This window comes from Malurus melanocephalus, unplaced genomic scaffold, assembly GCF_030028575.1.
Source record: "Malurus melanocephalus ecotype Western Australia unplaced genomic scaffold, MMel_1.1 scaffold_215, whole genome shotgun sequence".
In the NCBI taxonomy this organism is placed as follows: Eukaryota; Metazoa; Chordata; class Aves; order Passeriformes; family Maluridae; genus Malurus; species Malurus melanocephalus.
Genome location: NW_026623447.1, coordinates 877,112 through 892,769, shown reverse-complemented (window position 1 = coordinate 892,769; position 15,658 = coordinate 877,112). Strand labels below are relative to the sequence as shown.

At 39.7% G+C, this 15,658-nt stretch overlaps 1 protein-coding gene across 1 annotated transcript in view; it reads left to right on the top strand.

Annotated features, from left to right (window-relative positions):
- The window catches only part of FOXK2 (forkhead box K2), a 44,773-nt gene that overhangs the window by 21,741 nt on the left and 7,374 nt on the right, over positions 1 to 15,658 (top strand). The window contains exons 2-4 of the mRNA XM_057374064.1: positions 10,104 to 10,298; positions 12,988 to 13,135; positions 13,578 to 13,724. Coding sequence (XP_057230047.1) covers positions 10,104 to 10,298; positions 12,988 to 13,135; positions 13,578 to 13,724 — 490 coding nt within the window. The remainder of the gene's footprint in view (positions 1 to 10,103; positions 10,299 to 12,987; positions 13,136 to 13,577; positions 13,725 to 15,658) is intronic.

Here is a 15,658-nt window from a genome sequence, read left to right as displayed (position 1 = left end):
GGCTTTTCCATTCTGTGTCATGGGCATCATCAAGTGTGTGTTCTTTTTCACTCCCTATAGAGACAGATGATGAACATGGGCCCAAGTTTACACTTGGAGACATTAATCCCTTGCCTCWTGTTGTTGTTCTGTACCCTTTCCATCTCTGCACTGGTGCTCCTTCAGTACATGACAATGATTGGCCTGTATTCTCATGAAAACGTTTATTGAGTCAATTTTTTGTTCCTGGACAGATTTCTACTTGCGTGACTATTTGACTGGTTAAATCATGTCTGTTGTTTTTACTCGCTTTTATCCTTCTGTACTTKCCTGCTGCCCCTTACACAGCCCACGATTTGAGAACTTGGCATGATCTCAGAACAGCTCAGGAGGAGGAGTGCTTCTTGAAGGATATTTTCCAATAACAACGTGCTTCTTGTAGATTAGTTTTTTTACTTTTGTGGCTTTTCAGTCTCYTTGGTGTCTTTATTGGTTCTTGAATGACAGAGGAACCTAAGTTTGTGTCACACTGTGGAGCAGTCAGTGCACAGAACATTGCTAGAGGGGCTGCACATTAAGTAGAAAAGTTTTAGGAATTTGCAAATAGAAGGAAAATTCAAAAGTAGTTCAAACAAACATTCTGGAGAGCACACTTGGTTTAAAAAAAAATCTCAAAATATAATACAAAATGTGGATTTTTCTCAAGATTCCCAGCCCAGCAGTATCACCACAGTGAAGCAAATGTGGAATGGCTCTTGAACATCAGACATCTTTAGGTAGGCAGCTGTGAAATTTAATTATTGCCCATAGCTGTGTGAGAGGAGGCTGAAAAAAGCCTGTTCTTTTCACTAGACAGGCAGATTTAGTGAGAAATTAAACAGTGCTGTCCACTCAAAGTTCGAGTTGGTAGGAAGCAGTTTTTGTCGCTCTTCAATGGCCTGCGTTAGTCATGGATTTCTGTGTCAAATAAAGGGCTGTGCTGCTCTTGGAAGCAGAGTTCTGCCTTSAAAATTCCATCTAAAATAAACTTTGCTTCCTTAAATCAGGAATAATCTTTGTGCAGCCCTGCCTCAGTGGGTAGGTGCTCTCTTGGTAACGATTAGGAAGTTTAGGCATAATTTTGCAGGTCTCTGATGAGGTAATAAATGAAGKCTTTTGTTACTAAAGTAATGTATGAGTCACAAGTGCTTTTTTTATGATTATGCTTGCGTCAAAACACATCATGACAGCACTTGTTCAGTGTACTCCTCCTACTGCTTTAATTGTAAGGAATGTGAGATGCCAAGAACTGTCTGTTTGGCTCCCAGCAGTTTGGTATGCTTTGCTGATAGCTTTTATTTAACACTGATTGATATTATTAGAACCTCAGTGTTTCCATATGAATTTTTGCTTCCCCACGAGTACCCCGTGACTGAGGCTGAGGTGCCAGGCACCTCTAAGCAGCCAACTTGGTGATAAAGGATGGAGTGGGTTTTGTTTGTCAACATTGGCTCAGCTGTGGTTGTATATCCTGTGCTTTATGGAAAGTTTTGGAATGGCATTTATTGTCACGGAGAAAGTTGGAGTTTGCRTATTTATGGTTAAATGCAGTTATCTGGAAGGAAGAAAAAATGATAATTGATTTCAGTTTTCCCGGTTGCAAGTGTTTTGTTTCTGTTTTTTAAGCAGGAAGCTGTTCTGTTAYAGAGTGATGTATGTAGACTCTGTTGGGACTCGAATAGCTGTTTGCAGTTTGGCAAAGGTAGAGGCACTCAAGCTTTTGGACAAATTTTAAATTGTTTTTATAGTTTATATAGAGACTGAGAACACACAACCTGGYGCTGCATACGGCTTTTGTGTGCAGAGATGCTAAACACCCGAAAATGTAGTGTTTCCATAGGCGGAGTTTCTTTTGTATTCACAGGCTGGGGAGCCTCAAATTCCAGAGGCATTACATGAGCAGTTTTAATGAATTAGTGTCTGGTTTTCCTGYAGCAGATGTGACAAGCAGCTTTATAAGCTGCTTCCCATCGATCGCTGTTTTCCAGCTCTTTTGTGTCTTTCTTTTGCTCAGAGAAAAGCAGGGAAGAGCTCGGTTTCTACAGTAACTGCTGCCTACACTCCTGCCTCCAGGCCAAGTGCTTTCTCAGTCCTGCAGCTTGTGCAGGGCTACTGCATTGAAATTCTGTATGTTTTGTTTGGGTTTCTGTTTTTTTTTTTTTTCTTCTTGCTGGTTTAAATATTTTGCCTTTTAAGATTAGAGGAGAATGCAATGGAAATTTGTGATTTTGAGATAGGTAATTTTAATTAACCACAGCATATTGCCATGATTGTAAGATAACCTAAATGTTTTTGCTGCTGATCAGTACCGATGTTCTGTGGTTGGTATGTAAAGAATAGAGATCCTGGCTGCTAAAACAAGAACCTTTGAAAATCTGTGATAAACTGTTAATGCCCGTTTCTGTATCATAATTATGCAGGAGAGGAGTGAGATCAGCTTCAAATTGTTAATAGAATCCTTTACATTTGCAGCAAAATTTGCTGTACTGAACAAGTTCAGCACACTTTTCAGTCTAATCTCTTAAATACCCTCAGAGAAACTGCTGTGAATACAGGGTTAAACATGCCCAGTTTCTCATGACGTCAGCTCTCCGAGTGGGAACAAGCTGAGCACCATTTCAGATGGGGTCATGTGTTTATTACTCAGTTTGTATTTGCTGCTGGTGGTTCAGGAATGTTCCTGCTGTCGTCATCAATATTCTGCTGTCATAGGATCATTTTTTGATGCAGACAGGCTTGTTCCAGACCCTTCTGAGGCAGGTCAGCACCGTTCCTGTAAGGAATATCAAACATCAACTTTACATACTTCTTATGCACTTGCTCGAGCATGAGCAGGATAGTCTGTAACTGAGGTTTCCCATGGGGGAGCCATTAATTTACAGCTAGATTGTATTTCCAGCCTTTGCTTACAATTTGGTACAAGTGTTTTATTGGCCAACTTGAATTAACRTGATGMTACAGCAGTATTTCATCACTTCTGRTGCTGCATAGATCCTTGCTTKTGAATCTTAAGAGATCTGAGAGTRTAGATAGGTGGATCAGTAATCTTGCTCTTTAGGGTATTTTCCATGCTGTTTGGTGGCGCTGTGTAGACAGCAATGGCACACCTGTAAAAACACGCAAATCCTTGTGAAGAGCATGCCTAGTACTCTTAACAAAAATCCTGATTGCTGGTTTAAAACTCTGCRAGTGTTTTGTTCCTTATGGCATTAGGTGGAGCGTGCCATGAAGCTCTCCCGTTCTGTGTGCAGGACATGCTGTGCAATGATTGATCTTTGGTCCACAGAAATCAATTGCAAAGGATACAGGGAATTAAGGGGAACACGCGTGAGGTCAGGATTCRGTCCCCAGAGGGAAAAGCTGCCACTCTTTAAAGGGCAGTTGCTTTTTTGGTAACCTCTAGGARTGTCCTGACTAGTAATGGCCAAACATAATTGAATGTAAATTTATGGTAAATTAGSCACATCAGGACTTAATTTCAAAGTAGGGAGGAGGAGGAGGAATCCATCCCATCACAGTGCATGTGGACATGGCCCTGTAGGAAGTGGTGCCATGTTCTGGCTGGGGTAGTTTCTCACAGGCTGTGGTCAGCTGCAAGCAGGAGGACATCAAAAACTTCCTTTCTAAAAATCTACTAGAGGTGCTGGGCTTTGTGTTACATTAATATAAATAAATAATTTTTTTTGGTCACCAGTCCCCCATCAATAGAGAAAACCAGATACTACTTGTATTGCCAGCAATGTGGAAAGSTTTACAAATGCCATGTTAAAGCTAAAATCTCTGACTGCAGCACAAGGTGGCACCTCAAGCAGGTGAGCAAGCACCTACATGAACAAATTTCCCGTTAAGGAAGTTCTCCCTGTTTAAGATAATAAAATAATTATAATCTGACTAGTTTTACACTGGATCACCCTTTTTCAGTGTATCCGTAATAACTTCTGTACTCTTAGAGATGACAAAGTTTACACTTTTTAAATGYAATCCTAGGAAAGACTTTGTAAAACAGATGTCTGAACAGTTATTTCTGTTTAAAGAGTCAAGACAATGTAAAAAATTGTGTGGTTTTTTTTTAATAATCTTTATTAGCAATCATTTAGTGTTGGGAGTTTTCATGTGGCTGCTCAATATATGACTGTTTGGATGGATTTATGTATCTACCTTCATTATTAGCATGGAAGCCCAACTTTTAACTGTTGGGTACTTTYAGATTATCTTGAAATAAAGTCAGCAGTTCAATTTGTCTTCTTAATAAGTTTTGGGTTTGTTGATTCTTTTTGCTCTAAAGGTGATGACTCTGTTCCAGAAATGGACAGTGATATTGACTTCCAGTTCAATTAAATGCAGCCCAAAGTCTTAAAAATAAATTCTGAACATGAATAATTTAGTTTGCCTGCTCTTGGTGCTGAGCAGTCAGAAACCTTTTGAYAGAAAATTCAGATGATGAGGAAGTTAGAAAGTGTAATTGTGTAAAGGGTAGGCTGAATGAAGCAGCCTCTTTCTCCTTGCTATGGGAATTGTTGCTTTTTCCAGGTTAACCAAGGTTACTTCTTTCAGGTGCCTCCAAGACAGGGAGTCCAATCTCTTGTTGCAGGATTGTTTTGTGTGTGTCAGTTCGATGGATGAGGAGCCAAGCTCAGCTCTTTAGAGATGCACCTTTTCCCAGCACATGGAGGCGCCATGCACAGGCTTTACAGAGACTGAAATGACATGTGATCATGCTTCAAAATTTTCAGGTTTTTTCACTTCTGTGGTATTTCTGGTTGTATTCATTAAGACTCGTCTTTTGTTTTGTTGTATTCGTTAAGGCTCGTCTTGTTTATTTAAAAACCAGCTAAAATCACAGCCACATATTGTTTAATCTATAATTAATATCCTATTAATCCATTGTGATGGAATCAATGATAAATAAAGCAGCAAATGGAGAAAAGATGAAATTAGGGTCCTTGTGCTTTCAAACTGAAATTTACCCATTAGCAGGAAGTCAATCAAATTGTAATTTCCAACCACCATGTTCCAGTGGGCACTTGCTTGAATGGACTTGCTGCTGGAACGCTCAGGGCAGAGGGAGAGGTTAAGGGATCTCGATTTTATTTAATTTTTTTTCCTGGAGAGGCCCAAAGGTGGATCTTAGTGCAGCCTTCCCCTGCCTGAAGAATAAGTGGAGCCAGGCTGTCCCAGCAGGCTCACAGTTGGGACACAAGCAGCAGTAGGAGTTGCAATGCAGAATTTAAATGTGTACAAATGGGAACACCCTGCACTGCTTGAGAGTGTAATTACAGGAAATGAGTTGCCCAACTCTGTCCTTGGAAGGCTTCARAATTTTGGAGAGACAAGGCCCCGAGCAACCTGGTCTAAGTTGGAAGTTACCCTGCATTGAGCTGGAGACTGGGCTGGACACTTTTCAGAGCTCTCTTCCAAACACAATTTCCCCCTAGTTCTGTCTGAAATATGTAAAAACCCAACTTTTGCTTGACTTTTAAAATAYAAATATTTCAAAAGTGGGCCTTGGAGTATGCAGAGTGGGTGATTGTCAGTGTGCACATCTTCTACCAGAAGTATAAATAAATTGGCTGTTAAAATCGTTTTTACTGGAGCAAGTGGAAGGACCAGTTAGGACATAGATTGTAAGCAGGTAGGTAAGAGGAATTAGAAAATGGATTASTTTCAAATCTCCCTTCCCTGAAAGGAGACCAGAGGTTGAAGTGTGGTGATTTCCAGGGTGTTTTGTTMGTTTACTGATCAAAATAGCAGAAGGAAGTGCAAATAGTATCATCTCAGGCTGCCGTACTGTCAGAGAAGACTGAAGTGGAAAAGCTGTGTTGGTGGTGCAGTTGGTGTTGATAATGACCTTTGTTTCTCTTTGTGGGGAGTTATGCTGCTTCATGTTCACCTTGAAAGTATTTGAAGTCAAAAATCGACACAAGCAATCTCCCAGATGCTGACTGGGTTCTTTTTTGAGTCTTGGCTTTTTAATGTGAAAAGTTGAAGCTGTCCTTGGCTCTCAGTAAATCAACAAGAGTTCAAAAACAGGCACCTTGTTATTCTTTTAGATCTGTTTAAATCTCAGGGGATCTTTTAAGTTAACAGGGGTTCAGTATCACAGTCGGTGTGAAAGAAWTGAACTGTGGAGTTGTAACTACCATGACTTCAGGGGTTATCACTGTTGAACCTTTATAATCTATTTGAATRTAAAATCTGGAGGTGGTGATAAAAGAACCTGCTGATCAAAGTGGCATGGCAGCTTCTGTCTGATTTTGGTCCTGGTTCTTAGAAGGCAATTAAACTGGAATAATTCAAAGGATATTGAGGCACTGGGTGCCACAGCAGGGTTTAGGTACAGGGAAGAAATKGAATTCCTACTGCTATGTTTTGGTTTCCCAGATAAAGACAGGACAAAATTCCTCATTTCGAATCAGATGGTATATTCACATAGGCAGAACTRCAAGGGCATCATCAGCTTTTCCCTGCAGTATGGACAGAATTGCTGAGAGGAAGTGAGAAAGTATTAGAAATACAGATGTGACAAAACTAGACTTTTCCCATTGTACATGGGGACACTTTTGACACCTTGCAGAGTTCCTAAAGTCTGTAGAGGTCCTGCCTGGATCAGCATCACTGTGTTTGGCTGGGAACTGCAGATACATAAGAGTTTTCTGTGGAATAGTTTGAAATTTTGTGATGCTTGTTTGTTATCCATAGTCAACCCACAGTTATTTTGTTTATTTAAAGAAGGATAATTAATGAGTTGCATTTTAGTTGTGACATCTCCTCTTGGTTCTGTGGCTCGCACGATGGCCTCTGTTGTGATGCCCCGTAGGAAGCACATGGACTTGTCATCAATAAATGTACAAAATTRTATCATTGCAGATACTCTGAATAGTTGTTTGAAATACATAAAGTACAATGCTGGCACATCAGCTAAGTTGTGCTGTTTGTGTTTATCATGTAGATACCTGCCACACTCTCCATCTTAGAGCTGTTCAAACATGGATGGTTTGCAAACATTTGGTTTTAGGAATCTTTTGAATCTCRGTGGCTCTGTTTGATTTCCTGCTCTGAATGGCATCATCCCACAAAGGCTGGATGGTGGTGAGTTGAGTGAAGAGGCATAGAGTGACAGCTTATAAAACTGCTTGCTTTCTTTGGGGTTTTTTTGTAAGTGGGTTTTTCCTCTAGCAGCCATCCTGTGGTAGTGAATTGTGAAACTATTTTAAATGTTTGAGCACTGAGTAAAATCCAATTGAGCTCGTTGAGGACTAAATGTTTGATGAGGTCTCTCCCTGTGGGTGTTCTGTGGTTTTCATTTAGTTCATTGTATAACTAAAGAATATGCCAAAACCAACTTGATTCTGATCAAATTAGAACATGTTCTGTACTTTGATTTTGGATGTAAATATAATACATTTGCATAAATGCAATTTATTCAGGAATTCTGTTGGTTAGTATACATTCTTTGTTCTGCTTTYTGGCTGAATTCCAGCTATAAAAATACACTTCTATTAAAAAAGTGTTTTCAGATATGAATCAATTGACAGATGTGGTCTTTTGATAATATTCACGTGTTTATTGCTCTAACCAGACGGGGATTTTTAAGTACATTGTATCTTCCTTGCTTACACCGGCGTTTTGGGCTCAGCGTAGGAAATGTGAACRGCACTGGTGATGCATCTGGGTTTTCATGACTGTCAATTCCACATTTGTTTGGCACATGAAGAACTTCTGGAGTCCCCCAGTTTGTCAAAGCTCCTGCATTTCGGCTGCTTTTTGTGGGTGATTTTTTTCCAACCTTGATGAACATTTGAGAACCCCATGTCTTCTCTGTGCTGTGAAAGCTGTCCTGTAGTGTTCCCTGGSTCAGAGAGCTGCCCTTGCCTTGTTTGCCAGAGATGCCCACAGGGAGACCATGCATTCAGGGGTGCAGTAGGGTAAGGAGGGAAATTTTCAGTATACATGTACCTACATGGATATCAAAGGAATCGTTGAGTATAGGTTTTCTGTCTTTCCATGTTCCTGGCACTTGTGAAGATCAACTCCTTCCCATCCACCTCCTGCCCATCCTCACACTGACGTGTCACGGGAAGACTCTGCTTCCTCAGTGTTGTGTTCCTGGTTTTTTTACCAGACAGTAAGGACTGGAACCAGGGAATTAGCACCTAAAGCAGTGTCCAGTTCTTTTCACATTTTTCTTGAGTCGAAATAAATGTGGTCTTAAAGCATCTGGGTAAATTTGCAAGTATGGAATAGCCTCATGAAATACATAGGGCAGGTGACTGAATCTGTTTCTGTGTCAAACAGATGTTGTTCACTTTCTCACAGGTATTTTTACTTAATCTTTGGCTATTGTCTTTGCATACACTTGACTGTTGTTAAAAGAAATGCTTAGAAAATATTTTTATTAGCAAAACAACCAAGAACCCCTTTCCATTGTCMTTAAAATGATACAAGCACAAAATACTTTCTACTGGAAAAAGCAAAGAAATGAGTTACWGAATATATTAAAAAAGCCCAACCCAGAAATTGGTCCATTTAACTTCCTTGCTGAAATGCGTGTGCAGTTTTTTGGCATAGATTCTGTTCCTAATTTAGTACAYTGAGCATGTTTCAGAAATAGGTCGTCTGTTAAATGCGGACACGGTCCGTACTCAGAAGTAAGACAGAGAGAAAAGGAAGGTCACTGTCAATTCTTTCTCTTTTTCCTGATCCTTGAGTGTGTATTGTAGGGGAAAAGAACCACTGTGGTGCATGTGGCAAGGGACAGAGTGAAAATCAAATGCTGCCTTTGTTCTATAAACATCCTTAGATTCATTTTAAGATATGAAAGCTAAAACACACGAGACTTCATTTTTAAGGCTACTCTGCAGCTGAGTGTTCCTGCCAATTCTTACATCACTTTTATACTTTATATATTTTTTTCCAAAGAAATTATCACTTTTATTTACAGCCTGTTTTTTGCATTCATAGCTCATTTCTTACCYCCTGCTCCAGCATGTGCTTGTTTTCTTTCTGTATAAAGCTGGATCTGCCTAGAAGCATTTAGAAGCAAAACAAACCCAAACCCTAACATTTTGTGAGATTTGTTTCTGAGTATAGTGTCGTTGGAAAGTCCTTTTCATCATGTGGGAGGTGTGTAAATGTCATTGTGGGTTTAGTGCTCAGTGTAGTCTAACAACTTAAGAATGAGGCGATAGTAAAGTTATTTGAACTGTATTTTTATAGATGCTTTTGTTGAGACAAAATTAAGTTTCTTATTTGCTCAAGATAGAGCAAATTTATTTATTGAGAATTTTGAAGCAGCGTATCCTGTTTAATTGGGTTCAATTCTAAATGCTGTACCCAGGGATGTAGAAAGGGGATTATCCTAAGGTACATKCATTGTATTTTATTTTTCAAATTTTTTAACAGTTGCACATTGTTAATTTATTGTCAGTCATTAAATTTAGGCAAATAATCCTTGGTAATACGTGAAAATGGGCAGTTTACTGAAATTGGGTCTTAAATTCAGCTCTGAGAAAAAGTATTTGAATGTAGTGCTAAAGCRGCAGTATACTCTGCAAATGAGCAGAATTAGAATTGGTATATGTTTRATTTAATGGGTATTTTAAGAGAAAAGAACCCAAATTCTCTTAAACCCGTCTGTGAAACTGGTTAGACCTCAAATTGGCCAACATTTTTGCTTCTGATTAATTCTGCTATTGTAGACCAACTTGTTCATTTGCTGAAGCCATTCCTTGGCATCATAAAATAATGGGCTTTTGTCTTCAAAATAGCTCTGCTTTGGGGCTACAGCAAGATCAGGATGAACCTCAAATTTCGAGACAATACACAAACTGCCCTCATTAGAAAGAATTGCATTTGCTTGTATTCCTTTACAAATGTCAGTTGCTTACCTGGGGATCTTTTTCTGGTCACGTTGATCTCCCTGTATGATCTGTGAAATGAAGRTGGTTGTGGGTAATTACATAAGATACTGTAGCTTATAAATTCTAAATGAGCTGAGGTGAGATGTGCAAGGTGTGCAGAAAGTCTTACATTCTGTAAACAAGTGGCTCATATATTTGTTTTGTKTTKTTTTTTTTATTTTTCAGCTGTACTTTCAGGTTTCCCAGCACAAACATCAAGATAACATTCACAGCTCTGTCCAATGAAAAGAGAGAAAAACAGGAGGCCCCGGAGTCCCCAGTGAAGCCTGTGCAACCCCAGATCTCTCCCTTAACAATAAACATTCCAGACAACATGGCTCACCTGATCAGCCCTCTCCCTTCTCCCACAGGAACTATCAGGTATTTAAACCCTGCAGGTGGGACCAGGGCCWTGTACAGTCAGGCTCAGCACAACTTTCTCATTCAGTATGTTGCTTGTGGGGTTAAAGTTTGGCTGAAGCTCAGCATTACCTACCTCAAGAAAGCCTCTTTCTGCTGACAGAGTTGCATGAACACTCTGTGAAACTCTGGTTTAACATGTTAAATGTGTAACAGGCTGCTCAGGAGCCTGCCTGGCATTTTTCTTGCATTCCAACGATCTAAATTGCTTTTTTCTCTCTTGCGTGCTTATGGCAACTCTTCGAATGAAACAATTTTAAATTACACCATTTTGAAACATTTTGATTTGTCACTGTCCTCCTGAAGTTCATCATCAGGAAAAATGGTGGTTTGTGTTGCTATTAGTGTGGAAAATGGACTGATCTACTCCAGATTTGTGATTGATTAGTTACTGCTGAAAGGAAGCTGACCTTTTACTTAAAATACAGGCTGAGGTGCAGAGCTCAGTGTCAGCACGGCTGATCCCGGGGAGGGTGATCCAGAATTTTCTTTGCCCTTTGGTAATTGCAGCCCTTGTCCCACCTGTTATTTGGGACCAAACTCAATGGAACACCAGCGACCCCTCTCATGTAAATGGGTRAAATTAGTTCAGATAGAACTTTTCAAATTCTTGGAAAGATCAGGATCAAAATTTCCATGTCAAGGCACTGGAAGTTGTTTCAGTCATGGACATACTTTTGGAAGCTGTTTTGTCCCCTCTCACTTCCTGCATCTTTACTCGAGTGAAGAACTGCCCATGCTTGCTTTTAAAAAAGGTACAACTTGCTAATGAAATTTGATTCTAGGGATAATTGACTTCTTGCATGTTTGCCAAGCTCGTGGTCTTTATCTCAGAGTTTTTAATGACACCTGCCTAAATGATGGAAGCAGAGAGGAAAGATATCTAGACTAGTCTGTGTAACAGGTTTGCCTTCTCATAAGAATTCAGGGAATACACATCCTGCCCAAGAAATGACAGAGCAGCTCACAAATATTTCAGATAATATCCAATCTATCACCACTGTCTTTGCCTTGCTATGAATTTTGTAATTCTCTTCAGGGCTTTYATGCACCTGTTGAGTAGTTTATTACAGAAAAAAAAATAAGATGACAGTTTTGAGTCTATTTTGAGAGCAAAGCTTGACAGTTTCTCTGCAAAGCATCCTGTTTTGTAGAAGACTTGTAAACTTGCTTTGATTATACCATATGTGTCGCTTTGTCAATATATGCTAAAGTGAGCAGAGCAGAGGGATGTTGTCAGCTGATACGTGAAAACACAGAGCAGCAGTGACCTATATCTAAAAAAATAAATTAGCTACACATTTTGGCTCTAATCAAAGATTCTTCTGTACAACACCTAAAAAATGCAATCTCTCTCTTATAGTAAGTGTATCAGAAGTAGCAAATCATTGGTGTATTTCTTGTGAAGTGAAGCTTTGATACTTTCAGTATAAGTATACATTGCCTAATCAGTAGTGTTTGTTTCTGTACATAAAAAAGGAGATAGCAAAAAACTTGAGGAGCCAGGCAGAGAAACAAACCTTGATGGATGTAAAATTCTTAAAGTTTTAGTGTATAGATCTAAATAACTTGTCCAGTTTGTTTGTTGTTGATTTATTGKGCCATAGATTCAAAGACTAAAGATTATCTTTGGAGATAAGGCTGGTTTTGGGGACAGGTGCTGCTACTGGGATTTCTAGGTTTTTTTGGAATTTCTGAGGGCTGCCTTGAATCAGCTGCAGTATGAATTGCAGAGAGTGTGTGTCCTTGTAGAGAGCTGCCAAAATTATTCTGGGGAAGGGGATGGACCTCACCTGCTGATTTTCTCTTTCCTCTTGGCTAAAAGGAAATCATAGAAGAAAATTGGCATCATGCAGCTGCAGTTCCTGCAGATTCTGCAAGGCAGGGGACCACTGATAGAAAGATGTTCCAGTGGAATTTTATACAATTTTATCTGTTTTTCTGTGATGGAAAGCAAAGTGTGAAGTGTTAAGAGATACTGTTTYAGTGTTTGGCACCATCTCTTGCTTTCTAAAAGTGTATCTGCTCTGTTGGCCTAATGCTGCATTAAATCAGCTGAGTCAGTGCTGATGCATTCCATTTATGTATGTTTATGATTTTTGTACATATCTCTGTGTGTAAGTATGTGCGCACACCTGTAAAACCTTAAAATAATACTGGTTATATTTAAATGAGAATCAAACCTTTTTTACTGCTTGCTATATTTTTCTCAAATGTGCAGAAACACTACACAGGAGAGATGTTTTTTTCTGAGCAGACTGAACACAAGCATATGGCAGAAATTCTATGCAAGATGTGTGTCTTGTTTCCAACGAGCGTCTGAAAAATTGTGGTTGCTGATGCGGTTAAGATGGACTTTTCTTTTTGCAAATCTTCCACAAAYACAGTACAGCCTAATCAGTCAGTTGGTCGTTGCTCTTTTGAGGAGGAAAGGCTGARCAGTAGCTGCCAGTTTTGCCTGCAATGGTTCTGATTCCTGTGGATGAGTTAGCAAGGCGTGGAGGGTGCTTTGTGATGGAGCCCTGACACCTTTAGCTGCAGCCTCGCCACTCTGCTAGGGGCTTTGCTGCAGTAAGAGCTTTTTGATGAGACATAATGTGGTGATATACTGTATAACAAAATAGTAGGATCTTCTTTTTATGCTCTACAGTGCTGCAAATTCCTGCCCATCGAGCCCCCGCGGCGCAGGCTCTTCAGGGTACAAAATGAGTCGTGGAATAGCATCTGACCTACATTTGATGGCTGACAATTCACAGTCAGAGAACGACAAGGAAGCTTCAGGGGGAGACAGCCCAAAGGTAAACACAGCTTGAAACCAATCCCAGAAATTACACCTGAAGTGAATATAAGACTTGGGATATTTTGTTTGCTAAAGTGTATGCACTGAGTGGTAATTTAACATTCCAGGCTTTAAAAACAATGTGCAGGATTTTGTGATCAGATGTGAGATTGATTGATTGATCCCCCTCCTGTTTGGGGGAGGGTCTGTGTGSAGTCTCTGTTTTAAATCTGTTTGGAGGCTATTGAAAATTCTTCRCTGTTATACATATCTGCAAAATTCATGTTATCTTAAAATCGCTAATCAGAAGAACAAAGCTTTCTTAGTTTCTTTTATGCCTCAAGATTTTGATCATCCAAAGTGCCCTAAGTCTAGTTAATGATGTTTTATGACTTGATCTAGAAAGCAGTTGTGTTTCTCTTCAAAGTTTGTTGATGYAGACTTTTCTTGTTTTTGTCCAGGATGACTCTAAGCCACCCTACTCCTATGCACAGTTAATAGTCCAAGCAATTACAATGGCCCCGGATAAGCAGCTTACACTAAATGGAATTTATACGCACATAACTAAAAATTATCCCTACTACAGGACAGCAGACAAGGGCTGGCAGGTAATTTTGATTTCTGTAATACTTTTTTTACTTGTGAACAATACTGGCAGCTTTAAATGGTCATGAGCAGGCAGTTGGTAAGCCTCACAACCCTTCAGGAATAGARTTTGTCAAATGAGTGTGTTGTCTTTCTTCTGACTGTAAGTTTCCCRACAAAGTGGGCAATTTACATTAGTCTGTATTTGAAACATTGCTTTATTGATGGAATGGTGTTCTCCAAACYTCTAGTAGGGATGCAGACAGACTTTGGGGAAAACAAAATACATTTGGCMCTGCATTTGAATACTGTATGCTATCTAGGAATGGTGTCGTGTTCTGTAAGTTACAGTTGTGTAAACATCCGCGTTGCTATCTTGAGATAAAATTGAGATATTAAATGCTCTAAGTTCAGTTTCATTTGCAAACAGTGATCTTGCCTATGCAGCGATGAAGGAACAAGTGTGTTATCTGTCATTATCTCCCACTGGCTCATGCACTGTTTTATTTGTGAACTTGCCTRTTCCTGTATTGAGTTGGACCAAACCATTCAACTCTGCAGAATTAATTTCTGCTTTCTTTTCATTTTTACAAGACCAGCCTCAGCTTTTGCCAGGATGACTAACCRAGTACAAATCAGTCTGGCAGAGTCTTCCCAGACACATGTGAAGGCTCCGTGCCTTTGGTGCTGTTCTGGGTGTCTCAGAGGCCAGAGAGCACAGTTTGCAGAGCCTGGAGCACACGGTCCATCATGGGTATCAGTTCATGCTCTCTCTGCAGCAGGACCACATCTGCAGTTCTTTTCAGGGAGGTAAAATTCAGAGAGATTGGGGGAGAGGAAAAAYGAGGAGGTGTTAACACTGGCTGCACAAGTGGAAGACTGAAGAATACAAGCCATCCTTGTAGAGTAAGAGATTTTTAAGAATTAGTCACATGCTCATTTGTCATAAGGCCYAAATGGAAGTTGGATCACTCTCCCAAGGTTAGTGGGGAACGTAGCTGTTCCTGGCTGTTTGCTAAGGGTTTGGTTAGTCAAGGACTTGGCTGTTGTGGCTGGGAAGTCTCTTTTGTTTCTCTTTCCCACATAACAGTGCAGTATCCTGGCTGCAGTCATGTTGTTTTAGCAACAAGACTCTGTTTATAAAATGTTGGTGCATGTTTTGCTTCCTATTTTGCAGTACCTTGAGTATCTGTGTGTATGATGTTGCTTTGTGAGCATCATGAACCCAACACACACACACACATAGTCATGCTGAGGTAAAGAGTTCTGCCATAGAACAGGGTGTGGATTTGGGGGTGTAATGCTTCCCAAAGCCAAGGTGATAGGCACAGCAGTGTGCTCTGGAGTAATTAATTAGCAGCTATTCATAGAAGCAATTGGAAAAGCTGAAAATCAGATGCTGTGCAGTCACTGCTCTGCCAGCTTCTCTGCACATTAGGAGTTGGATTGCAGCTAGGGTGACTTCRGATAGGTGTTTCAAATCCTACTTGAGGCTATATATGCACATATTATTATTAAAAACAGAGTACAAATACATGTATACTGTCTCAGTCCCATACCTTAAGAAACTGAGGTATTTATATCCTGTATCATACAGTGGTCTCATTTTGTTGAGCATTTGAAGACTCCTCTCTGTGAACTTATTTTAGCTGGTACTTTTGGATCTACTCCTTTATTCTAGCATATGGAGAAAYAAATACAATTTCTAAATAAGTTCTTGGCATCTTTTTAGTTATGTTTCCATTTTTGGCAGGGAAARAAACATCTCTGGTTTCATCAGTTTGCATTTAAGAAATCATATATARTAATCAGTGCTTTAAGTTTTCCAAACTTACCATCAGGGTCATGAACTCAGATATTTGAGTAAGTTTTACATTTGCTTTCCAAATTTTTGAGAGCTTTTGTTAACATAAAGCTTTTCCCCATTTACCTCTGTTTCCCCACAAGTATTTCAGGG